The 26,747-nt window shown below is 50.4% G+C and overlaps 1 protein-coding gene across 13 annotated transcripts in view; it reads left to right on the forward strand.

The window, feature by feature from the left end:
- The first annotated feature begins 9,381 nt into the window (after positions 1 to 9,381).
- MMP28 (matrix metallopeptidase 28) overlaps positions 9,382 to 26,747 on the forward strand; it is a 36,914-nt gene continuing 19,548 nt past the window's right edge. For 6 of the 13 annotated variants that reach the window (XR_009537748.1, XM_060135427.1, XM_060135426.1 and 3 more), the window contains exons 1-4: positions 9,382 to 9,756; positions 17,870 to 17,949; positions 18,173 to 18,360; positions 24,122 to 24,346. Coding sequence is in view for 12 of the 13 variants with exons in the window: in XM_060135427.1 (XP_059991410.1) it covers positions 9,646 to 9,756; positions 17,870 to 17,949; positions 18,173 to 18,360; positions 24,122 to 24,346 (604 nt within the window). In the remaining variant the exon portion in view is untranslated. Of the gene's footprint in view, positions 9,757 to 16,259; positions 16,280 to 17,423; positions 17,529 to 17,869; positions 17,950 to 18,172; positions 18,361 to 24,121; positions 24,347 to 26,747 lie in introns of those variants that run through there. The other 7 variants (XM_060135418.1, XM_060135424.1, XM_060135429.1 and 4 more) reach the window with 6 other exon arrangements.

Raw genomic sequence — 26,747 nt, forward strand, 5'->3', positions numbered from 1 at the left:
TATTGAGAGGGAATTGTGGAGAGGCTGTACCACTGCCGCGATCGGGATGGGGGAGGGGACTGAACCTACCCGGTACGTCCTGATTACAGTCCTATTTTTCACTTTATTGGATCTAATAGAATTCGAGGTTAGGAAGCGAAACAGGAGAGCCTTATAAACGCAGATTATATGGTTAGAAAAGGAAATTTCGAATGGTATGTCCTAGTTCGCTCCGCTTGGGCTGCAGAAGGCTTGAGCCACCGGGGGCGTTGGGGGTTGCTGAGCTCCGGGCCGTAAAGTCGTGACTAACTGCGGGACCAAGTCGCCTCCCGGTTTGTTGTAACTAACTTGCCGAGTAACAGATAGACTACAAGGTGATACTGGAACAAACGTGTGCCTTAAAACGAAATCACACACAAACCGGACCCTGAGGATGTGTCAGGGTAGGGGGTCGAGCTTTAGTTTTCGGTGCTAGGATAATAGCTAATTCTAATTGTCAGGCACCTTGCATCATCTTGTTTAATCCTCACAGCAGACTGATGAAATACTATTCCCACGTTACAGACGAGAAGGCAGAATTCACTTGCCCTGGGTCGCACTACTGGTAAATGGCCAATGTGGAATTGGAATCCTGGTAACCAGGCACCACTGCCTGTGGGTCTAACTATTCTGTTGCCCTGCCTACAGGGGACTCAAGCTCTCCAGTCTGAGGTGAGGCTATGAAAGCTCAGAGAGAGCACACAAGGACATTTTCCCCAAGGGTGACGTGACATCTGATGAGACAAACCATAGGTGATGGGCAGAAGCTGACCACTTCTTAAGTGGGGAAAAGTGTTTTCAATGACTTGGGACTTCCGCGGTGGTCCAGCGATTAAGACTCCACGCTTCCAATGCAGGTGGACCTGGGTTCGATTCCTGGTCAGGAAATTAGATCCTGCATGCCGCAACTAAACACGTGACAAAGAAGATGCTGTGCAGGCAACTAAGACTGGGCCCAACCAAATAAACAAATACTTTTTTAAAAAAGTGATTCAGTATGTTTGGAGTTTACCCAGGAGGGGAGTGTGGTAGGAGATGAAGCCAGAAAATTAGGGGGCTAAAGAGCTGAGACCTTGTAAAGTACATTAGAGTTTGTGCTTTATTGAAGGCAGTGGGTAACTCCTGCCAGATGATTTTAAAGAAAGATCAGATTTGCATTTTCAGGTTGCAATATGAAGAATGTATGGAGATAAGAGGTGCCTAAAAGCAGGGAGACCGATTAGGTGACCAATGCAATAATTCTGGTGAGGGATCATAGTGGCCTGGACTTAGGTTGTTTCTGCGGGGATGGAGGTAAGTGAGAAGATCCCTGACATACTTAGGTAGTAGACTGAGCAAGATCTGGTGACCAATTTGGGTGGGAAAAGAAGTGAGAAGTCCAAAAAAAAATGAAGCGAGAAGTCCTGGGTAAATTCTGAGTTTCACACCTGGACAAGTGGGCAGGTGGTGGTGTCATTCACTGTGACCGGGAAAAGGAGGAGGGGCAGGCTGGGCTGGAGGTGGAGTGGTAAGTTCAGAATTACTGCCTTCAGGTCAGAAAAAGAGGCATGAGGTCATCTCTCTTCATTATACTAGCAGTAAATGAGAGCTCAGCTCTAGAGGTAGAGGGTCACAGAGCTCTCTAGGCAGGTCCAAATAAGCAAGGCTAAAGAAATAGAAATTCTTTCATGACTAAAAACAATTTAGCCATTCAGTGTATATATTGAGGAAGGCAACCCCAGAGGAGGAGATGGGCAGGAGAGAATTCGGTTATTGCCAGTGGGGGGAGCAGGGAACACGATTTCTAGGTTTTTCTTCCTCTTTTTTTTTTTCATTTTTTTTTTTAGTTTATTTATTCTATTATTTTTGGTGGGGTTGGGTCTTCGTTGCCACGCACGGGCTTTCTCTAGTTGCGGCCAGCGGGGGCTACTCTTGGTTGCCGATCGCCGGCTTCTCATTGTGGTGGCTTCTCTTGTTGCAGAGCACAGGCTCTGAGCGCGTGGGCTCAGAAGTTGTGGCACGCGGGCTCTAGGGCTCAGGCTCAGTAGTTGTGGCATGCGGGCTTAGTTGCTCCTCAGCATGTGGGATCTTCCTGGACCAGGGATTGAACCCACGTCCCCTGCATTAGCAGGCGGACTCCCAACCACTGTGCCACCAGGGAAGTCCCTTTTCCTCTTTTTGAATTTTTTTAAAATTAGGCTATTTTAAAAGATGGATATACAAAAAGTGTTGCTCATCATCAACCCCTTAAGTTTGTACCACCGTTCATTCATGCATTCTTCACTCAGCTGCCATCTCCTGAGGTCTACTAGGTGTCAGGCCCTGGAAGACCTAGAAATAGAGAAACAGGAAGCCGGATGGCTCCTGCCCTCCAGGAAGGGCCTTCTCATAACAGGGACAATACAAACCTATGATTCCAATAAACTACTGAACATGCTAGAATTGGAGGGTGCAGAGGGTGGTCTGAAAACACAGAGGAAGAGCACGTAGCCTACATGAAGGGTAGAAGGGTTATTAAGGAAGTCTTCCTGCAGGAGATGCCTCCTAAACCGAGCTTTGAAGAAAGAACAGAAGTTAGCCGGGGGAGTGTATATCGGGAACAGCATGCTCCAGGCAGCAAGGGCTGTATTTGCAGAGACCGGGAGAGAAGAGGGTTCTGGGAGTTTTTAGTGATTCAGTCTGGCTGGTCTGTGGAGTTGCAGGGGTGGGGAATGGTGATAAGTGAAAGAAGTAGGCAGAAGCCACATTTTGAAAATCCTTGTGTGCCTTGTGGAGGAGTTTGGATGTTAAATTTAAAACAATAGAGAACTTCTGAGGAATCTAATCAAAGGAGTGACATTTAGTTTTTTATATCCATTATCTCTTTTAATCTGGACAGCCCTGTGAAATAGATATTGCTGTTATCCACATTTTGTAGACTGAACACTGAAGCTTGGGGAGGTGAAATTCTTTACCATGTTCACACAGCCAACTAGGGACAGAAACAGAGCTCACAACCAGGCCTTTGGGCCAAGCCCCGTGTTCTTTTTGCAGTGTCTGTGGTCTCCCAGACTTGAAACAGAGAACTCCCAGGTCTGCATTGTTCTGGGGCTTCTTTCCCAAGGGTCCTTCTCTACCACAAACTGACTCCAGATTGACTCCTGTGCCCTCCTGCCTTCCAGGCTTTTGCGAGGATGATTATCTGCCACAAACTTTAACCCTTACTCTATGTATTTAGGGAAGACAGCAGGTACTTTTCATACATCAGCTTTAGCAGAATGCATCTGGGAAGGTCTTAGTAGTGGGTCTGTTTGCCCCTGATCCATTCCTCGGGTCCTCACTTGGGGAGCTGACCCCTGCAAGCTGGTTTCAATTTCATCGATTCCCTTAGGCAGTAGCTTCCAGCTAGAATGGCCAGGGAGCATCTCAGTGGGAAATTAGGTGGTAGAAGAAAGGGAGGATCAAGGGTTATTTCTCCTCCCCCACCACCCCCGCCCTCTGTCTGCCACAGGAGGTGTCTCAGGCAGCACCTGTCTTCTCCAGAGACCCAGTTTCACTTGGTGACCCTGGTTCTTGGGCTCCAGAACCCTACCCCTCCCTTCATCCCTCCAGCCTATGGTTGGTAGAGTCTTCTCGCTGTTGATCATTTCTGAGTTGCCTCCACCCTGTTTGGCTTCCCAACTCTTCCACCACTGGTGTAGGGCCTTGTAGGACACCGCAAGGACTGTGAATTTACTCAGAATGAGAAGGGAAACCAGTAGAGGGAGCCATTTAGCAGAGCGCCAATAGGATCTGAGCTATTTTACCAGGATTACTCTGGCTGCTAGCTTGAGAACAGATTGTAGGGGGCAGGGAGAGGTTATTACTCCCACCACAGTAGAAACCAGCCCCCAGTGATCTTTTGCCTCTTTCAAAATCCTGTGGAACTCACAATTGGACCACATAATTCAGGGCTTGCCTACCTGCTTAGAGACCAATTTGTTCTGTAGTTGGGTTGCATCATTCATCTCTGAACCCCCCAGTGCCTCATACAGCACCTGAAATACAGTAGGCACTGAAAAAAGGGGGTGGGGGGGACTTAAATGAATGAATAAATAAATGATGAAAAAAATGGCATGACTTGTCTAGAAACTCCTCAAGCTCAAAAACCTCGTCCAGGACTTCCCTATGTCTCCCATGGGGCACAGAGTAAGTGTTTGGTGAGTATTTGTTGAACACTGTAGGCCTGCTCTGTGCCAGGTGCCCTCATCACCCACCCGCACCCCACAGAGGGGTCCCTGGAGCCCCACACCTCCAGCCTTCGTAGAGAGCAAGCCTCCCACGGGGGTGAGACTGACACTCCGCTGCGGCAGGGTGGGAGGAGGCTCCTTGTGAGTGACCTGCTCAGGCACTTCCTGTTTGGGGTGGAAAGGAACCAGACACTTTCCTGTTAGCAGGTCTTTTAAGCAAAGCCACAGATGCTGAACAGGTCCTGGCCCGGCCTTTCAGGCCAGATGCCTGGAGGTTAGACGGCCTTTATGTAGAAGGGAAGTGGGGCACAGGGCCAGATTGGCCAGCCTTTTATTGTGTTCCTGGCAAGTCCCCTGGGTCCTGGTGTGAGTAAAAAACAAACCAGAAGAGGCTGACGCCCTGCAAGCTGTGATGAGGGTTAGGGTTGATGGGGCAGCTCTGAGCCAGAAAGCATTGTTTGGGATGAGGTAGGTGTTCATGCAATTGTCCTGGGGCAGGACAGGCTTGTGTATGTCGTGTGGATCTGAGTGCATTTGAGTGTGAAACCCATGTGAAGAATACATGCAAGTCGCTTATGTCTGTGCACACAATCCCCAGCACTTGATAAGACTGAACAGTAATTGTCTAGCTTGCTCCCCATAGCAAATCGGGGTAGTAGAAAAGGCAGGAATTATTATTGTCCCATTTTAGATGGCAGACACAGAGAGGTTAGTTGACTTGTAAGGGTCAACAGAGTGTGAAAAAGGCAAGATTCAAACGCAGGTCTATGTTGCTCCAAATTTCTTGCTTCTTCCAGTCCCCTAGGAACGTGGCAGGTGTGTATGTACAGGGTGGTAGAAAGGGAGGTATACTTGTGAGTGTGACCCAGGCTGATGAGACCACATCCACCTGTTCTGGAGAGAGGAGATCTCTCTTCCAGAAGTGGAGGTGTTTGCTAGAAAGTTAGGGCTTCCAAAATTGAATCACAGCTTAAAATGCACAGAGGTTATGGTCAATAATAATCCAGATTATCACAGCTAAAGTCCTCGCATCTCTGGAGAAAGCCTCCTCGTCAGTCCTCCCAAACTAATCTCACATCCTCATTATTCCTCTGATTATTCCTATCATTGTGGTTTTCAGAGGTTGATCATTCCATTAGTGCTTTTCTCCAGAGCTCAGAATTCCTTCTGATAACATCTACTTTGTGTTCTGCACATTTCCTGGGGTGAAGGAAGGGGCAGAAACAAAGCTGATTGTTTCTCATATTATGAAGAGAGAAACTGAGGCCCAGAGGGGCCTTGTCCAGGTCCACACATCCTGACTGATTCAAGGGGTCCTGGTCAGGAAGAGGACTCAACGGCCAGCTGTTGCCTTCTATCAGGCAGGAACGAATGACTGGGCAGCTGCCAACTATTCCCCTGGGCAGGCAACTTGCCCAGCCCCTGGCACGAGTTCCTCAGAAGTTCTGTCCACTCTGGGAGGGCTGGGAGGCACTGTGGATCTAAACCGAGCCCCAGTCCAGGAGGAGGGAGGGAGGGGAAGCAGCTCTCTTTGAAGAGGAGCTATGGAGAGGACTGCGGGCTAGTTGGGTCAGGAACCTGCTAAGCCAATATGTGGAGGGAGAGAAGGAGAGAGCCAGAGTTTCCTAAAGGAAAACCTAGATCTATTTTCCTCTTAAACTTTTTTTCATAAATGTATTTACTTCTTATTTATTTATTTTTGGCTGGCTTGGGTCTTCGTTGCTGCCCGCGGGCTTTCTCTAGTTGCAGCGAAGAGGAGCTACTCTTTGTTGCGGGCTTCTCATTGCGGTGGCTTGCCTGTCTTTGCTGCGGAGCACCGGCTCTAGGCCCACGGGCTTCAGTAGTTGTGGCTTGCGGGCTTAGTTGCTCCGCGGTATGTGGGATCTTCCCGGGCCAAGGCTCGAACCCATGTCCCCTGCATTGGCAGGCGGATTCTTAATCACTGCACCACCAGGGAAGTCCCTCCTCTTAAACATTGGTATCTAGTATTTAGTGATCCAGCAGGTCTGGAGTGGGACTCAGGAATCTGAATTTTTAACAAGTGTCTCCAGGTGATTCAGTGCAGGTGTCCAAGAATCACATTTTTTAAAAATGAAATCTACAATTGACTTTAATGTACGTCCCTAAGTAAGAACTTTTTCTTTTTCTTTTCTTTTCTTTTTTTTGGCCGTGAGTCATGCGGGATCTCAGTTCTCTGACTAGGGATCAAATCCATGCCCCTCAATTTCCTCATCTGTAAAATAAGGATGCTTATAATAGTAGCTTTCTCATAAGGAAACTGCAAAGATACAATAACATGATTTATGTGAAGCACATAGCACATACATGGTGCATGTTAATTCCTCAGCAAGTATTAACCATTATTATTTGTTCCAATTCCTCCTTCCCACCTCCACCCCCACTCCCACCAGAGGAAGATACAAGTCCCTATTGGATTAATATAGGGACTTGTCACCACAGTATTGTTTTGGTTGTGGGCAGTCTTTGGACCTTGCTTTGAGGATTCCTGCTCCAAAGCCGTTCTCCTCCCATCACTCTTCTGATACCCTTGCTGTGGATAATGTCTTTCCAACAAACTACCCTGCCTTTCTCATCTCTCTTTCCTGCTCAGTCTCCCCGCCAATGGCAAACAGCCCTCCTTCACATCATCCAAAGTGATTTGGCTCGGGATGTGTCCTGGAAAGTAAAAACATACAGCACGTCAGTTGTGGAGCTGCAGGTAGGCCCCAGGATTCCTGAAGATCACAGAATTTGGTGCTCTGGGACTTATGAGTAAGCTTCATAGGCGGTCAGGGAACTGAATCCCCCTGCTCCCCTCATTCTAACCATGGATACACACTGTCTTCTTGGGAAATAGACATATCCTGTACAGAGGTATGGTTGAAGCCCAGGGTGGGTGTGTGGGCAAAGAAAGCTCTGTTCTGCATAAACTCTTGCAGGCACTCGCAAGCAGAAATTGAGTGGGGAGAGGTGAGGATAAGATGAAATAATCCAACCAAGGACACAAAGGGAAAGCAGAGGAAGTCAACTTTCGAACACAATAGTGGTGCTAGTTTTCAGGTTCCTGGACCAGGGCTAACCTCGGATGCAGAGAAAGGCAGGGTCAGTTCTCTGGGTGGCTGAGCCTGTCTCCTTCCAGACACTCAGCCCTCCAGAGGACCCCTGCTTCCTGCCTTCCCCTGTCCTCCCAGTGCAGCTGAAATGGAGAAACCCCAGGGATGTGCTGGAGGAAGGGATGGCAAGATTCTCCCTGGAGAACAAATTGGCACACCTGGGTTTGACTCCAACTTGGCCCACGGTGTCCTTACCAACTGGTGCTCCTCAGAGCTTCCTGCCCCAAAGCAGAGCCACATCTGACCTATCAAAATCCATCTATTAGTCAAGGGCACCATGTGCCATGTCATAACTGCAACCTTCTGACACTGTCCCCCACACACATACATGCACTCTCTAGGATTGCCAGATAAAACAGAGGATGACCAGTTAAACCTGAATTTCAGATAAACGATGAATAATTTTTTAGTATAAGTATGTCCCAAATATTGCGTTGACACATACTTATACTTAAAAATTATTTGTTGTTAATCTGATATTCAAGCTACCGTACTAGATTTAGCAACCCTTCTCGATGCTCAGCCCTTCAGCATCTCCCTCCCCCAGGGTCACTGCAGGACTTTGCCTGAATCTGTAGCTGTGTCCATCTGTTCAGTCCTTAGCTGAGAACCTTGGTCACAGTCTGCCGCTAGACTGAAAGCTCTCTGAGGGTAAGACCCAGGCCTTGTCCACCGTCTCCATTCCAGGCAGAGATGCTCCCTATAGATGTGCACAAGGGCACCGGCAGAGAGGGGGCATGAATTTACAAATAAACCCACCCTCAACTCTGCCCGCAGCGGAGCCCTTGCCGGATTGTGTCTGAGCCCTTGAAGGGCTCCTTTTTCTCATTGATCTGCCCAAACGAGCGCCTGTTTCTAATTGGTTCGCCCAGAATGAGTGTCCCCTTTTCATTGGCTAGTTGTGAGGTGAGCGTGGCCTATTTCCAAACAGTCCGCCCCAGGAACGCCTATTTCTGAGAAGTCCAATCAAAGAGGCGCCTTTTAAAAATTCCTCTGTCCAAGTAGCGCCTTTCTCTAGCAACACAAAAACATCTTGTGCACTACTAAGGCCCTAAGACTTCGGATAAGAACACTGCGTTACATTTGCTTAGCGCTTTATAGATTCCAGATTACCTTTACACACATTAACTCATCTAAACCCCACATCGACCCCCACAGGTGGGTATCATTGTGCCATTTGCCTTTTACAGGTTAGCAAACTGAGCCTGGAAGAGAGACAGCAAGCCGTCTGCAGTCACTAAGGCGGATAATGAAAACAGTTTACTTTTGCTCAGTACGAGTTTGACTAAGCTTTTCACGTAAATCATCTGTCCACCCTTACTAGGACTGTGTGGGATATATAAAGCCAGGCACTTTACACTCATTTTCTCAATCTTCATGCAACTCTGGAAACTAAATATTATTCACTATCATTTCATTGATGAGAAAATTGACGCTCGAAGTAAATTCTTTGCCAAAGGTCACACAGCTGCAGTCTACCTTTTACTGATATAAAATGCGGAGTGCATGATGCCAGGTACGGTGCTCAGTTATTTACAGGCATTCTCTCATTAAATATTCCCTATTATCACTTGATGTCGGTATTCTATTATCCCCATTCACTGCTGAGAAAAATAGGTTCAGAGAGGGTGAGTGACTTGCCCAAGACCACACAGCCAGCAGGTGGCTGAGACAGGATTCACACGGCTAGCAAAGAAGCAGATCAGGAGCTCAAATTCAATTCTTCTGACCCCAGCCCAGGGCTCCTTCTCTCACACCTCAGGGCCTCGGTCCCTGCCAGCCCGGCTGAAACCATCAATGACCCTCGGGTAGGCCAGAATCCCTCTTCATCGAAGCCTTAGGTAGCCACAACCGCCAGGAGAAGACGTTTCCTCCCCTGTCCTCCCCACAGAGATCCGGATCGACTGGAGGTGGCGGACTAGAGGACGGGTTCGCAAGACGACTGGCGCGGGGCGAGGCCACACAGCCTGCGGAAGAGGCTCTGCCACCGCCGCTTGTTCCAGGAGCCGAGGCGTGTGGGTGGGGCCGGAGTGCCGGGGTCCCGCCTCCTCCTCTCTCTTTCCCCTCCCTCCCTCGCCTCTAGGTCCTGGGCCGGCGGACCCGCGGGCAGGCACTACCGGGCTGGACGACCTCGACCCGGCTCCCGGCGAAGCGCCGCGGAGGAGCTGCCCGGAGCGGAGCCCGGGTACGGGCGAGCCCCTGCAGCCTTCCCCTCGGCGCTGGGCCGGCGCAGAGCTGGAGCATCCGCGGGGGCCCGGGCACGGAGGACCGACGGCCGGCTGCCCCGCGCCCCGTGCCCCGCGCCCAGCTGCAGGGGCGGCGGCGACATGTACGCGCGTGTCGGCCTCCTGCTGCGCGCCCTGCCGCTGCTGCTGTGGGGCGGCCTGGACGCCCAGCTCGCCCAGCGCGTAGGCCAGGAGCTGCGCAGGGAGGCGGAGGTACGCGGTGTGTGGGGGGCGGAGAGGGTCCGCGTGCTGGAGACCCGCCCGAACTTTGCAGTCAGGCCACCCAGCCGCCCCATCTGAGCTGACCATCGGCGTGACCCTCCCTTGTCCTCCTCACCCTTCGCACTTGCACACAAAGAGCCTGGGGCAGCATTCTCTCCCCTCCCACCCCATCACCCTACCCCACCCCCGAACACCAAGCCAGGGCTGGAACCACACGGGCAGGCGGATCTGCACTGATTTCCCAGGACAAGGGGAAGGGGCAGCGAAAAGATAGGATAGACATGCAAGAACTGAGGGAGAGGGAACCCCTACACCCCTGTTTAGCGGGGAGCCACTGTCCCTCAACGCCTAGTCTGGGAGACTTAGCAGTTCATTCATCACGCGCCCTCCCCAAGTGTCGGACGCTGCGGAGACTCCCAGATTGCTGGCGAGAGCGTACTGCTGTCTGGCCCTGGCCGGGGACACAGGGAACAGCTCTGGCTTCCTGGGCCGGTGCTGCCCCTGACCAGCTGGGGCTAGTGAGCGCCCAAGCTCAGAACTTTCTGCATCCGTAAAATGGGTGAGAGTAGCACACACTCTCTCTCTCCCTTTTTTTTTTTTTTTTTTGGCTGTGCTGTGCGGCTTGTGGGGTTTTAGTTCCCCGACCAGGGTTTGAAGCCATGCCCCCTTGCAGTGAGAGCGCAAAGCCCTAACCACTGGACCGCCAGGGAATTCCCAAGAGTAGCATACTCTTAAGAGTTGCTTCTAAGGAGCTTTAAACAGTGCTTCAGGACTGAACTGGAGAAAAGGGGGTGGGGAAGTAGAGGTGAACCTTAAAGATTTCCCATTTCATTTTCCTCCTTTGGACTCAACTGCTTGGTGTAGGTTGCACAAGGGGAATTTTTGTGAGGTGGGGTTAGAGGTGAACTTGGAACGTCTACTTTCTAGATATAGGTGATTGTAATAATACACCAGTTTCATTTCTTTCTTCCCCAAAGGAACGTCACTGTCTGTGTTCTTATCTCTTCTCTGGATTAGAAACTGGGGTCACCACTATTTTAAGGAGAAGGGAGGCAAATAAGTTTTAAATGACTGAGCCCAGCACTTTGCCCTGAGACTCTTAACAGAGCATCTTTCCTGCTGTAAAACTGCCAGTTGTGAGCTCAGTATCCCCACTCCCCTCCCCTAGAAGAGAGAGACATGCTGAATTTAAGAACCCTGCAAAATGAGGAGGACTGCCTCTGAACCACTCTTCCTTCCACCAGCCCTTTCCCATTACTGCTCTGGAATATTTGGAAATGACCCTGCTTCCACAAGGGGGTCCTCTCTCCAACTCCTTCACTCCCTCCCATCCAAGCACTAGTCTCTTGCTCTGTGCTCTCTGCTTTTGCACATTCAGGAATCCCTTTGTTTCTCTGAGTTTAGAGTCTTACAACATCAAGTGCAGAGTCCTCCTGGCCCCAGGAGAAGGCTTCTGTGTACCAAGCCAAGTCTTGTTAAGAGTTCCATCCCACCTCCCCCCAGGTCTGGGTCCCAGGCAATCCTTGGCGAGAGAACAGAGACCCTATCTCTGCCGCCCATGCCTGCGGTGGCCCCAGATGGAGAGAATTTCATCTTGGGGTGTGCATGGGAAATGTAATATCTAGCCGATTAAGTCTCTTTCCATCTATTTAACATAACTGGGGGAAGGGGATTTTTTTACCTCTGAAAGCAGGGAATATTTTAAAAGCATAAAGAACTCTGGAAATGTGTAATGGGGGTGTGTCCCTATATGCATATATATATATGCAAATTGTGTGTCTGTGTCGGTATGTCTATATGTGTTTCTGTATATGGTCAATTGCATGGGCTTCAGTGTCAGGCAGACCTGTGTGCAAACCATCAGTAAATTATTTAACCTCTCTGAGCCTCAGTTTTCTTCTCTGTGTTATGGGGGTTAGTAATGCCTATTTCACAAGATTTGGGTGTGGTTTCATGAGATAACATATGTGAAATACTTTCTAGGCTCAGCACGGTACCTAGTATGTAGAAAGCAGTCTATCAAAGGAAGTTGCTCTCGATGTTGTTCTTGTTATTTTAGAAAACAGACCTTCAAATTAAAGTCCTGGCTTGGTGACTAGCTCTCCTAGAACAATAATACAGGACAAAGTACGTAAGACAACAATTTTCAGCATTTGACAACAGGGCTATAATTCTTAAGAGATGGTGTTGCAGTTACTATGGCTACACTAAAATTACTTCAAATTCAGTGAAGTAAAAGAACTACGTATTATGTCCATAGATATTGTGGGTTAGAATTTCAAACAGGGCACATCAAGGCAGCTTGTCTCTGCTCTGCAGTGTCTGGGGATGGAACCATCTGAAGGCTGTTTACTCACCTCTCTGGCAGTTGACACTGGCTGTCAGCTGGGGGCCTCAGTTCTTCTCCATGTGGGCCTATCCACATGGTCTCTGCATGTGGGCTAGTTTGGCCTGCCTCCAAACATGGTGGTTGGGTCTCCAAGCTGAGAGCTGAGAGAGAGAGAAAAGAGAGTGAGAGATGCAGAAGTTGTATCTCTTTGTGACTTAGACTAGGAAGTTGCATAGCCTCACTTCTGCTGTACTCCACTGTCTGGAGTCACAAACTCCAGGTCAAGGGGTGGGAACACAGACCCCACAGTTGGTGGGAGGAGTGCTGACGTCACATCGTAAGGAGAGCATGAGGATGAGAGATGTTGGGGTCATTTAGGGAAATACAACCATCCACAGAAAGGAACCTGCACAAAGTGAGCCCCCTGATCACCCTGGCTCTTTGCTCCGGTTCATTTCCCTGACCGCAGTGCAGGGAGCCAGACCCCCAACAAAGCACAGCAGTCCTGCTGAGCTCATAGACAAAGGTCAAAGTTCAGGAGATGGAAAGAAAGAAAGAGTAAAACAGCTGTGTGATCTTAAGCTTGTCTTTTCCCTTCTCCAGTCAGCAGATTCCTCTTCTGTAAAATAAGGGAGTTAAATTTCTTAAATGATTTTTAAGATTCTCTCCAGCACTAACATTCTTTAACTTTGGTATGTTTGTACGCCTTTGCCTCTGTGTGTATGTGTGTACACATTTCATCTACCTATGTCCGTGTCTATCTATCTGGATGTCTCTGTGTGTATTCCTGTGCCCTGCATGCCTGGCTCTATGTGTCCCCTGTGTGCACACAAAGAAATAAAATCGAGGGCTTTCCAGAGTGGGCTTTGCCTTGCAGGGGACTGACTGCTTACAAAGCTGCATTGTGAACAAGTTCATTGTTGCCCACTTAGGAAAACTAGAGCTGCTCACAACATTCGTGAGCAGGAACAGTCTCCGCTGCTTAGTTGCAAGATTGAGAGTTAATGAATGACATCATCACCCTGGCCCCCCTCCCATTCCCAGCCAGGCCCTATCCTGTTCTTGGGCAACACAGACTGTCCCGAGAGATCTATCTACCATGCATTGCCTGGACCTTCTTTAGCACAACCCGGCAATGTGTCCAGGACCTGCCCTCCACTCAGTAATCATGCATAACTGCACGGCTATTCCCAGTATGCTAGTGCAACAGGAAACTGGGTAGTTTGTTTCTCCAGGGAGACACTGGAGCTTCTGTGGAGTATCCACCACCAGGTGCAGTGTCTGTTTCTCATACCACAGATCCATTCATTTTATTTTGTGTGAGTCAGAAACCCAGAAGCCCGGGCATGGAAGCCTTTCCCAAGAGCTCAGCTCAGTGATTCATAGGGGGCAGACGAGGCTCTGAAGTGTCCCAGAGGACCACAAGTTGATGGAAAAGCAATTGCCAAGCCAGTCTGAAAACCAAGACATCTATTAATAGGAAAAGCTGGATGGTGGAAGCAGGGACATAGAAGGGAGAGATTGTTGGACAACTCCTCCTAAACACAGTCTTGGTTAGGACATTATTTTGTGCCTTAAACTTCGCCCCACACCCAGTGAGGACTATGGGTCCATACAGTCTGGTTATTTGGCATTAGAAAAAAATACAAGATGGGATCTGGATGGAGACTAGCCAGCTAATGTTTTCCAACTTCCTTAAGGATGGAAAATGAAAGAAGGCACGGGGATTACAGTAAGAGGTATCTAAGTTATACCTAGACAGAACTTTGTGAATATGGGACCAGGGACAAGGGAAAGGAGGAGAAGAGGAAGGGAGTCAGACAGAAGGGAAGGGGAGGTCTTTGCCCAAAATAAAGGAAAGGGGCGGAGCTTGTCCCACTGCCCTGAGAACTTCAGTAGGTTTCAGAAGTCAGAGAGCAAAAGCAATACTTTCTGGAAGCAGACGTTTGTCTTTGTGAAGAACACACTTGGGTGCTGTTGAATACCTGTGGCTTGTCATGGGAGATGTGATCCTAGTCTCTTTGGAGTCCCCTGCCTGAGCAGGTTCTTCCCTCTGCTCCACCCCTGGGCCTGCTCGTGGAGGAGACAGAAGGGATCCAGCTAGAAACACCCCCAGTTTTACCTTTTTTATATTTGAGGGCCATCTCCCAGTGGTGAGAGCAGCTTGGACCCTGCTCCTTCGGTTTTAAAACCTCTGAGTCACTTGCTTATTAGGTGTCAGAGGATTTAGATTCAAGTATGAAGCACTACACTCCCTTGAGATTTACCTTCCTCATCTTTAAAATGGGAAGAACAACACGTGTCCTGCCTATGTTCTTGGAAGGTAATTGTGAAGCTCAAAGAAGGTGAGATACCCCGAAAAGCTTTATAATAGGCAAGAGCTCACTGTGCTCCTGACTACCAGAAAACGTTTTTATTTATGGGACATGGCAAGGCGGAACATCAGCTGCTATCCCCTGCATCTTGACTTGGCTAATAATGCCACAGGTGTATCAGATGATAAACACAATCACACAGAGTCACTACAGAAAGAGTGGAATCATAGTGAAACATAATATGAGAAGTAATAGATCGTAGGTGAAGCAACACGGTTTCTGTATGAGCTTGCAATTCTTTCATTCTTGGTTTCATTTTTTGCTGCTGCAATTCTTTGATATGGAGGATGTCATGGCCACTCTGTGGACAGGAGACTGGAAGCTGACCCCTCCTAGACTAATCTACCAAAGGTCCCTTCCAGCAATGAGGCTCCGTGACTATAAATGGAAAAATAACGTTTTTAATGGAGCAACTATCATAAAGCTTTCCCAGAGCTGCTTCTTGCTGGATTGTCACGACACTCCTGTGAGAAACATAAAGCAGTAGTCCCACCCCCATTTTATATTTGAGGCACAGCTTTATATATATATAAAATTTTATATATATATATATACTTATAGCTTTGCCATAGTTCACATAGCTAATCAGTTGCAGAAACAAGGCTACAATAAGAGAAGGAGCTGGAGTAGATCTTAGCTCTAATCCAACCCCCCCCAATTTTATAAAAGAGGAAACTGAGGCCCAGAGAGGCACAGGACTTGCTTAAGGGCACACAGTTCACAGCAGCACCAAGAATAAAACTCAAGACACTCAGTCCAGGGCTCTTGCCCTGCCGGGTTAGTGACTCAGAGCTCCGGGGTTCATTTTGCTACACCTCATTGCTAGTCTAGCCCTGCTCAGTAATGGCCAGAATTTCCCCTTCCTTCAGGCACTGAACGGGCTGGGCTCTACACACACTCCCAGGACAAGTCAGGACAGATGAAGGACTAGAGCCCCTGGAATTCTGATGCCTCTCAGCTTTCTGGGTCTGGGGAGAACCGTCTTCATTTTCCCCAAACACCACAGCCACCCCCAGGGCTTTGCAGAGGTGACTCCCTAGGGAAGTGGCCCCAGCCCTGATCGAGTGGGTGAGGCAGGTTGGCGCAAGCTTTCAGACCTGAGCAAGGTGAATCACTGGGGCGCACAGCCCTCCAGCTTCCTCTCCATGCAGCTCCAGCCCTGGGCTCCATGGGAGAGAGGATGGGTGGAGGACAGGGCAGAGAGAAAACCTGATGTTTGAACTGTGAGGCAAAGAGGAGCAGCCTGGCCACGGCTTCCATGAAGGGGGACAGCGGCGATCCCAGGTGGAGCTCGGAGAGCCCCCGAGAGAGCACAGGACACCCTCCCGATCCTGCGTCTTCTCCTGGGATCCCTCTGCCACACTGTCACCTGCCCTACACCCCTGCTCTTTCTCCCAGGCAGACGGGCATTTCTCTAACCTTCGCAGGGGAAAACAGGCACGGCAAATGGGCAAGCAGAAGAGGGTTAGGGAGGCCTGCAGGAGCAGAGGGCATCTCAACCCTGCCTCCTCGTCACCCCGGGATGTGGGTCTCCCTCCACTCAACAGAACTTCAGGACACTCAGTATTAAGGGCCCCCTTCCTGTAATTAAAAATGTTTTAAGATATGTGCATAGTAAACATAGAATAAGTATAAGGGAGTTCTTAAGTCCTGATAACCCCCATTATAGCACTTCGTTGCTTTTATGGAAATATTAAGTGTCAAATTCTTAACATTTCTTTTACTCATTCTTTTGGTGTCTCTTGGCTGGTGTCCTGGATACTTGCTTACTCTGCCTTCTGGAAATTCAGCTCTGCCTTGAAACCCACAGGTCAGCCCAGGACTTCCCCTCTGATGGACCCCTGAAAAAAGCCTCCACCCCCATCCTGCCCTCCACCCACCTTGCCTGCCAAAGTCCCAGGCACGGCAGCCCAGCCAGGAAACAGGAGACGCCGCTAGTCAGTTTCCCCCGTCCTCCCCCCTCTGTCCAAGGCTTCCAAGTTCCTGAACGGGAGCCAAGTCCCTGATAAGGGCTGGGTGGGTTTGGGGGGAGAGGCACAGGGAGGGCCAGCCTGTTAGCCTGTGACCCAGTCTCTCCCAAGTCACTCACTCAGCAAAACTGCTTCTAAGGAAACAATTCGCTGACTTCCTTTAGAAAGCCACTCTGTCCATCGTCACCAAGGGAGAGGGAGGAGGCATGGAAGAGAACCAGGCACCTGGCTGGGGTGAGGCAAGTCTGAGATAAAGCACCTAGAATAACAGAGGTGTAACTGCCTTGTTCAACGCACTTCCCGTCTTATAGATGGGGTGCATTCCAAAAGCCTCTTGTTAATTTCCCCACTAAGGTAAATCAACCTGATCAACTGTTTATTGAGCATTTACTATATACCAGACAACTATGCTAGATGTACATTGCTATATTTAATCCTTCTGAGAATCCTGTGGGGTTATTTCTGTTCTTACATTGTGAGTGAAGAAATGGAGGCTCAGAGAGGTTAAGTAGTTTGTCTCTGGCCACCCAGCAGGGTCATGGTTGGGAACAGATTCTTGATTCCAAGACCTGTGGCTATTCTATGATGCCACACTATGTTGAGCAGTAAAGTGTCTTCCCGATTAAGTCCCTAGAACTCCTTTAATCCATTTTGCATCCCCAAATGGTGTACCTATGCAAAGGGAAAGAAGAAAACAATAGTGCTGAAATACTAATGAGTTAGCGCAGGAAAACAATAAAATGGACTTGGAAAGAGTTTGTCTAGAATAAGGGTTCCTTATGGAAAGTGACTTTGTTGAGAAGAGGATGTGGAGGTCTCTGGAGACAGATATAACGAAATCCACAAAAAAGAGGCGGGATACTTGCAAAGGTTTAGAGGCTTGCGGTTCCTGGCTCTTAGTGTCTGGCTTCATTCCCAACTTGTGCCTTTTCCTTGACGCAGCAGCTATGATTGGAGTTGATCTGAGTTAAGAAATACAGCAAAGAAGAGAACAAGGAAGACAGAAAATTATTTCTGGATAGGTAACACAGCAAGGAGGGGTAAAAATGAAGAGTCGATGTGTGTCTCTATAAGAATTCAGCAGCCGAGGTGATTTTTTCAATCCATTGGTGGGGTTTATGAGTGAGAAGTGCAAGCAGGGAGCTGAGTGCATCATTCCCCTGAAGGGCAGGACTGCTGATAGGGATGGGCAGTGAGTCACACACTTCCTTCCACTGGCTTCCAAGAACTATATCCAGCTGATCTGTTGTTGGCCTGGAACTGAGTCCAGGTTCTGACTTTGATGCCAGGACTCTTTCTGCTATAGCTCATAGACCTTGTTGGGAAAAGGGATGAGCCTGGGCGTGATGTATGTGACACGGGCCCTCGGAGACCCAGGGAGGGGAAAGGGTGCCACACCGTGGGAAAGCTGACCTTTCTCTCTCCCCCAGGCATTCCTGGAGAAGTACGGGTATCTCAGTGAACCCGTCCCCAGTAGTCCCGCCTCCACGCGATTCAGCAATGCCATCAGGTAAGACAGAGGGATGTGGAGGACTTGGTGGTGCTGGAGTGCAAAGCTCCGGTCACCTCCTCCCTCCTCTTAGAAGGCTGGTCTCCCACGTGTGCCCACGGGGTCACACTCCATTGCTCCCTCCCTTGCCCCCAGCATCCTGCTGTCTCCAGGGAAGCTCCCTGCATTCATCCCCACCAGCCAGCCTCGCACTGTGGTCCTTTATCTCAATTCCTCCTAACAGGGAGTTCCAGTGGGTGTCCCAGCTGCCCTTGAGCGGGATGCTGGATGCCGCCACGCTGCGCCAGATGACGCAGCCCCGCTGTGGGGTGGCAGATACCGACAGCCAGGTGGCCTGGACCAAGAGAGTCAGTGCCCTATTTACTGGACGTCGGGCCAAAATGAGGCGAAAGAAACGCTTTGCCAGGCAAGGTGAGCACTGTTAAAATCTAGCTGGGCTGGGATTCCCCAGCGTCCTGAAGCCCCATGGCCAGAAAAATACGTCTCATCCTCGGACTGGGCTCTGTGAATAACCTCGCTCCCCTAGGGTGGGTGAATAGGACCTCTCAACCCAAGGACCATCTTTGTGAACACAGATATTTAAGTCAGAATTATGCCTAAATTGATGAATTTTCTTTTTTTTTAATTTTTCTTTATTTTTTCATTTAAAAAATATTTATTTATTTAGTTTTTGGCTGCGTTGGGTCTTCGTTGCTGCGCATGGGCTTTCTCTAGTTGTGGCAAGCAGGAGCTCTCTTTGTTGTGGTGCACAGGCTTCTCATTGTGGTGGCTTCTCTTGTTGCGGAGCATGGGCTCTAGGCCTGCGAGCTTCAGTAGTTACAGCATGGGGGCTCAGTAGTTGTGTCTCGTGGGCTCTAGAGCGTAGGCTCAGTAGTTGTGGTGCACGGGCTTAGTTGTGCCATGGCATGTGGGATCTTCCCGGACCAGGGCTCGAACCCGTATCCCCTGCACTGGCAGGCGGACTTCTAACCACTGCACCACCAGGGAAGTCCCTAAATCGATAAATTTTCATGGTGCAAGTATTTTCCAGAGCAAACCCCATCAAACCCACTTAATGCCTTGATCAATTTGCTATGTAGGGCAGTTAAACCATTGCCAACATTTTCCTTTATATTTGACTGAAGTCATTTTCATCAGAATTGATGTTTTTTCAAAAGCATTATTCAACAAAGATGTGATTCATCGATCAGTTTTATTTTGACCACAGCACATTTTTTAACAGCGTTATGGAAATACAATTCACATACCATAAAATTTACTCGAAATGTACAACTCAGTGATTTTTAGTATATTCACGGCATTGGGCAACCATCAGCACAATCTAATTCCAGAACGGTTTCATCACCTCAAGAAGGAACCCCATGCCCCGAATGGAACAGTCACTCCCACTCTCCCTCTTCCCAGCCCCAGGCAACCGCGAATCAATCTCCTCTCTGACTCTGCAGATTTGCTTATTCTAGACATCTTCACACTACAGTTTCTGCCATTGTGATTTTCCTTGTGTAGTTTTGGGTTTTTCCTTCCCTTCCCCTCCTCCACTTCCTCCTTCTTTGTCCAAATCCAATCTTCCAGGATCAGATGTTACAGATCTACGATTTATGAAGGAGATTTGATTCTTCTGTCAATTCTTCATCAATGACAAGTTTAACTGTGTGTGATTTTTTAAAATTTATTTATTTTATTTTTATTTATTTTTGGCTGCATTGGGTCTTTGTTGCTGCAGGCGGGCTTTCTCTAGTTGCGGCCAGCAGGGGCTACTCTTCGTTGCGGTGCACGGGCTTCTCATTACAGTGGCTTCTCTTGCTGCGGAGCATGGGCTCTAGGCACGCGGGCTTCAGTAGTTGCAGCACGTGGGCTCAGTAGTTGTGGCTCACGGGCTCTAGAGCGCAGGTTCAGTAGTTGTGGCCCACGGGCTTAGTTGCTCCGTGGCATGTGGGATCTTCCCAGACCAGGGATCGAACCTGTGTCCCCTGCATTGGCAGGTGGATTCTTAACCACTGCACCACCAGGGAAGCCCTAACTGTGTGTAATTTTAACATCTTGTTTGTACTAAGTCTAGTTTTCTCTGCTCAGTTTTCACAGTTTTCAAGATTCCTAACAAGATGGGGTTGCTCAGTCAGGTTCTCATCTCATTCATTTTACTGTGAGCGCTTAGGGCCATTGCCTCTTAATTTGCATTAACTACTCTGGCTGACAATACCCATTATGAACGGAACAAGTGGCACACTGTTTTTATTTCTTAGCTAATTCGTAAGGAAATTGTGACCTGTTCCCCTCAGCTGTTGGAGGATGTCTGTTTCCGGGTACTTGCCAATCCAGTTCCACTGTGTCTACACATCCAGCCACTCTGGGTCCCCAGTACTGTATGACCGCATTCTGATAAAACAAGGAGGAGCGATGGGGTCCAGACTCTGGGCTCAAGATGTCCTTGGTGTCAACATGTTCTGCATCCCCCAGTGTTTCTGGATGGCAGAGGGGAAGGACAAGGTAGAATGGAGGAGCGGTGTGAACTGGAGCAGCGTCCCTGGATCCAGAGCTCTGAGTTTAGCTGTGTGACCCGGGCCATGTCACTTTGCTCTGTTTCCTCATCGGAAACAGCTCGTTCAGGTTGCAAAGGAGAGGCGCTGATTACTAAGGGGAAGGGCTTGTTGTGAGAATATGGTGGAAAATGGGGCAGCCCCGGATAGTCTCAATAGCGACACTTCCAGCCTAGAGTCGGTGTCCCAGAGAATTGAGACGATGCTTCCTGGGCACTCAGGACGTGACCTGAGCATGAGGGATGCTTCCTCCAGGCAGCATCTCTGCTTCTCATGCCCTAAGGGAGGAACTGATGGAGTCCGTTGGTCACTGTCCAATTTGGAACATCCCTTTTGGACGGAAATTCATACTAAGGCACCTCCCTCTCCATCTCATTATCTGACACTGACCCCTGGTCCAGACAGCAGTGGCCAGACTAGACAGAGAATTTCTCTCTTATTCACAACATGAACCACAGCAGCTTGAATTCTTTCCCTCCTGGGTGGGAAGACATTCCCTAGAAAAGAGCTGCGAGCTTGGCAGGCACCAAGCACTTCCTATGCCTTAGGAAAGAAAATGTAATAATAACAGTTAATACACACTGAGCCTTTATGATCACGCCAAGCATGGTTCTGAATGGATTAACTCATTTAATCCAATAACAACCCAATGAGATGGGTACCGTTATTATCCTCATTTACAGATGGGGAAAATGAGGGACAAACAGCTCGAGCAACTTTCCCAGGGCCACATAGCCAGAGCGTGGGCAAGCCGCCTTTTCACTGGGAGGACTGTGTGATTGCCGGATGTGAAAAAACCCAGAACGTGGGTAGGGGCTTAAAACGGGATGTCGATTTCTAGGCCAGTGACTTTCCATTATGCGGGTCAATGCTATACCGATGAAATTGGGTTCTAGGTTTGCCAGATAAAATACAGGATGCCCAGTTAAATTTGAATTTCAGATGAACAACTTAACTGTTTTGTTTTCACACACTTATACTACAAAAAATGTTTGTTGTTTATCTGAAACTCACATTGAGCTAGGCATTCTACGTTTTCATTTGTTAAAGCTGGCAGCCTCATTCCAAGCACCAGCTCCGGACTCTGCCTGCAGGGCTGATCTTCAATGTCCCTGCTCCCTCACACAGCTGGTGGAGGTGGGGAGCCCCGGGGCGGGGAGGGGGGTGTATCTGGATGGAAAACGAAGGAGCAGGGATATTTATTGAGCATCCACCACATGCCAAGCAGCTTTGTGCTGCCTTTTCTTTTGCTGTTTCACTTTGACCAGGAGGTGAGTCTTACCAACCCCACTTTGCAAGTAAGGAAACTGAGGCTTGGAGAGAGTCTGTAATTTGATACGCGAGGTTGTAAGCAAAGGGGCTGGGATTTCAACCCACGTTCTCTCCACAGTATCAGTTGCCTGTTGGGAGTCAGGATCCCAGGGTCACGCCCCCCCCCCCCCCCCCCCCGCCCCACCCGACCCCAGGCAAGAGTCTAGCTCTCTGCCCTTCCTTTTCCTTCCCTCTCCTTTTCCTTCCCTCCTTTTCCTTTTCCTTTTCCTTTTCCTTCCCTCTTCCCTTTTGAATTTTGGAGCAAGGGTGTGGTGGGTGCAGTGCCAGGTGCTGCTGTGGCCTGAGGGTTGCCATGGAAACCAGCCCTGCCTGGTCGGGAGTTTGGGATGGGGGCCTGAAGTGGCCAGCCTGCTCCAAGGACACAGACCTACAAGAAGACAGGGATGAGGGCTCAGGCTGCTGGCCAGGCGGTTCCTTTCTCACCAGCAGCCCCACCAAGGACCCCCCCATCCAGCTCTACTCTCAAAGAAAATTAGTCTCTCAATACCAGTCCTATCTGTCCTCCCTAGCCTCCCCACTTCTTGCCCATGGAGTGAGGGGCCTCCTAGCTGCAGAGGCAGAAGGAGCTGCCTCACACTTTTCTAGAAGCTTGAAGGTTTTGTGGGGGGTGGGGGAGAGTCTGAGAGTTGGTCACCCATAGCAGGGTGTGAAAGAGCCCAGCGCCAGCCTGCCCTGTGCCTGGTGAAACTTACGATTCAATGAGAAGTGTTACTGGTACCTCGGGAACCCTCAGGCGGCGCCTCTGGCCTTCCTCCAGGCTTTCCTCCTCTGCCTTCCTTAGAATCCTTCCCTTTTCCCTCCCTGAGGGTTGGTCACTGGCTGGGAGGAGTTGGGTGGCTGCCAGGCCCAAAGGGGTGAGAGAAGGGACACCCCCAACCCCACTTCCATGGAGGATGGAGGGGGAGGGAAAGCGTGCTCAGCTCTTCTGCCAGCTGGAGAGTTCAGGAGAATTTCAGCTTGCGCAGAGCCCCTGCTTTGACCCAGAGGAGGGACGTTTAGGCAAATTTATAAGCCTTGAGTCTTAGCAAACGGGCCTGCTTATCTGTGTGGTACAGTGGCCGGCGCACTGGATTTGGTGTCAGGGCCCGGGCTCAGGGCCTAGCCCCGCCACTCACTCGTTCTGAGGCCCTTCCTCCTGGCCTCAATTTCAGCAAACTAGAGCAGAGAGACGGATAAGGCGATGGCCAAACGTCCGTGACGTCACTCCTCCTGCCTGGTTCAGGCAAGGATACCCCCAGGACAAAAAGGCAGGAGATCTGAACCTTCACCTGCCCCCCAAGGGGAGAGGGGGCCCTGTCCTCTGGCCTGGCCTCCTAGCACAGCCAGGCCTGCCCTGCCCACTCATCACCCATGCTCCAGGGACTCTGGTCCATTTGGGAAACTGAGACCCAAAGGCAGCATGATTCTCGGCTGCTCACGGGAGTCCTGCCTCCAGAGCTGTAAGGCTTCCACAGTTTCAGCCCCTGAGCTTGCAGGGCTCAGAAATAGCCCACGAAAAACTCTGGGATCTGGACCTTCTGAGCACCCTGGTCCTGGGTGCAAGGCGAGCTGCAGAGGGACACGGTTGACCTGGGGCTCGGGCAAGAGGCCAGAGTCTCAGGCCTCAGGGAGGAACTGCATTTTGAGGCAAAGGAATAGGAACTCTTAACTAAGTGGAGATGGAAAAATCTCTCTCGGTCAGTGACAAACACACCCTTTGTTCTTATTTGTTTTCACCTCAGAGCTCTGCAGAGTCCCTGAGGAAGTGAGGGGGAGGGCCAGAGGTCAGAGAAGGACCTCGAATAAATGGGCCTTGTGGTCTCTGGTCAGCAGCAGGCCCTGGGCACGGGAAAGGGAGCTGGCAGGAGCGTGTGAGGGGTGGAGAGGAGGAAGGGGGAGAGGGCAGGCATGGCTGTGGCCCCCGTGGCTCCACTCCGACACGGTAGACAGGGGCTGGGATTCGCTGCCAGCAAGAGATGCAGCACGGTTTTCCAGCTCAGCCCAGATTGTAGGGAAGACGGCCCCAGACCCGAGACTCCTTCAGGTTGGGGACTCTTCCTGGGTAGAGGCTGCTTATCCCCTGTCATACTGGGACCTCCCCAGGTCGAGCCACTGGAGTAGGGACCGTGCAGGACAAGCGTAGTCTTGTCAGTCTGAGAGCAGTGTCTCCACAGCCAAACAGGGGACTTCCCATTTGGGCTGTGGTTCCTCCGTCACATCAGGGACTTCCTGGAGGAGGACCTATCTCCCCATCAAAAGAGTCCGCAGGGAGCAGCCCCAGGCTCTGCAGCAGGTGTGACTGATGCGGCCTCTCTGGGTGGCAGGCAACAAATGGTACAAGCGGCATCTCTCCTACCGCCTGGTGAACTGGCCCCAGCACCTGCCTGAGCCGGCAGTTCGGGGGGCCGTGCGCGCCGCCTTCCAGCTGTGGAGCAACGTCTCGGCGCTGGAGTTCTGGGAGGCCCCGGCCACAGGCCCCGCTGACATCCGCCTCACCTTCTTCCAAGGGGACCACAACGACGGGCTGAGCAACGCCTTCGATGGCCCAGGTGCTGACACAGAGCCTCTCTCCCACACGGCAGGAGGGAAACCCAACTAGGAGAGGCAGTCTGGGGAGGGCAGTAGAGCCTTCACTCCCTCTTTGGCCTTGGCCAAGCTGCAGCCCCCTCTGAAGGACCTTCAGTCTTCCCATCTGTAGAATGGGAACAGTGGTCCCTGCCCTATTAGGTGCCTCATGGCTGAAGGGACGGTCACATGAGGTTCTCCATGGAAAGTGCTTTGCAAACTCTAAAGAGTATTATCTCTTTTGGGAGAAACTTCTGGGGTCTTCTCACCCATCCCCTGCCTCTAGTCAGGCCTGTGCCTCTCTTGTTCTCCAGGAGTGAATGTTCTCCAGACCAAGGCTCTAAAAACATCCAGAGGCCACCACAACCCCACTCCCGCCCTCCCACCACCCACTGCACAGTCACTGCCACAGGGCAAGAGGCCTTCTACCCTCTCCCTGCCACCTGCTTCACACACCCACAGCCCAGAGTGTCTGCCCCCGACCTAAAGGCTTACGGCTGCAATGTAAACCGCTCTCCTCCCCTTCTGCCCAACACTAGCCTTCACAACTTGAATGCAGGCCATCTGTGCATCTCCTCCCCACTAGTGAGACGAGGAGACCTGATCAGGCCCCTTCAGGGTGGGGACTTAAGCCCTTGTGTCGCCTGGGTACTTGGGCCCCACCTCCCCTGCACTCTCCTGCTTTCCATCAAGCCCACTCAGAGCAAAGCCCACTTCCAAGCCCTGCTGCTGAGACCCAGGGTAGGACTGGGAGAGATTTATGCTCTTCAAGAATCCACATGGGGGCTTCCCTGGTGGCGCAGTGGTTGAGAATCTGCCTGCCAACGCAGGGGACACGGGTTCGAGCCCTGCTCTGGGAGGATCCCACATGCCGCAGAGCAACTAGACCCGTGAGCCACAACTACTGAGCCTGCGCGTCTGGAGCCTGTGCTCCGCAACAAGAGAGGCCGCGATAGTGAGAGGTCCACGCACCGTGATGAAGAGTGGCCCCCGCTTGCCACAACTAGAGAAAGCCCTCGCATAGAAACGAAGACCCAACACAGCAAAAATAAATTAATTAATTAATAAACTCCTACCCCCAACATCGAAAAAAAAAAAAAATCCACATGTAGCACCCACACGTGCTTGCATGTAACTCACTTCACCCACGATATCTCCATGAGACATTGATATCCATACCCAGGTCCCCAGGTGGAGTCTGGTCACTAAGACGGCACTGGACTGGGAGTCAGCTCTCTGATTTGAGAGAGGTGTTTTGTCTGAGTTCATGTCTTCTCCCTTCGAAACCTGCCCATCTGTCTCCCAGGATTATTGTGAGGGTTAAACAGAAAGGGCTTACATGACTCGAAACAGCTTGGGGCATATTCAAAATTAGAAGCATGTATTCCTCCTACAAATGACCAGCTCTCCACGCCCCAGGAGGCTCCCTTTAAAGGCAGCCTCCCAACTTTTGTCAGTCCCCTCTGGCCTGGGCTCCAAGAAGGCAACGCCAGAAGGACCTTCAGTGGGCTTCTAGGCCAGCATCATTGCAGTGCTGTCTGCCGACTCCTGCGGAAAGTGAATTGTGAGGGGGTAGGACCCTAGAAACTGCAGAATTGCATCTGGGGCCCACTACCAGCTTGAGAATCACTGATCCAGCCCATCTCCCTCTGCGCACTCCTATTACAAGCAGGGAAGCAGGGAAGTAGAGACCCACACAGGACCCTGGCAGAGGGAAGGCAAGAGTGAAAGAACGCAAGAATATATAGACTTTTTTTTTTTTTTTTTTTTTGCCCCGCTGCGTGGCATGCGGGATCTTAGTTTCCTGACCAGGAATCCAACCCGTGCCCCCTGCAGTAAAAGTGCAGAGTCCTAACCACAGGACCGCCAGGGAAGTCCCCTACATACGCTTCTCTCCTTTTTTTTTTATAAATTTATTTATTTTTGACTGCGTTGGGTCTTCGTTGCTGCACGCAGGTTTTCTCTAGTTGCGGCGAGCGGGGGCTACTCTTCGTTGCCGTGCGCGGGCTTCTTATTGCAGTGGCTTCTTTTGTTGCAGAGCACGGGTTCTAGGCACGCAGGCTTCAGTAGTTGTGGTGTGCGGGCTCAGTAGCTGTGGCTCGCTGGCTCTAGAGCTCAGGCTCGGTAGTTGTGGCGCACGGGCTTAGTTGCTCCGCGGCATGTGGGATCTTCCTGGACCAGGGCTCGAACCCGTGTCCCCGGCATTGGCAGGCGGATTCTTAACCACTGTGCCACCAGGGAGGTCCCCCCTATATGTACTTATTAATAAATAAGCTATACCTACCCATAAATACACTCAGCACCCAGATCAAGAAACAACATTACCAACACCCCAGAAGTCTCATTAAGCCCCCTTCGGGGGTAACCACTGTCCCTACTCCTATA

The sequence above is a fragment of the Lagenorhynchus albirostris genome, chromosome 20 (assembly GCF_949774975.1).
Source record: "Lagenorhynchus albirostris chromosome 20, mLagAlb1.1, whole genome shotgun sequence".
In the NCBI taxonomy this organism is placed as follows: domain Eukaryota; kingdom Metazoa; phylum Chordata; class Mammalia; order Artiodactyla; family Delphinidae; genus Lagenorhynchus; species Lagenorhynchus albirostris.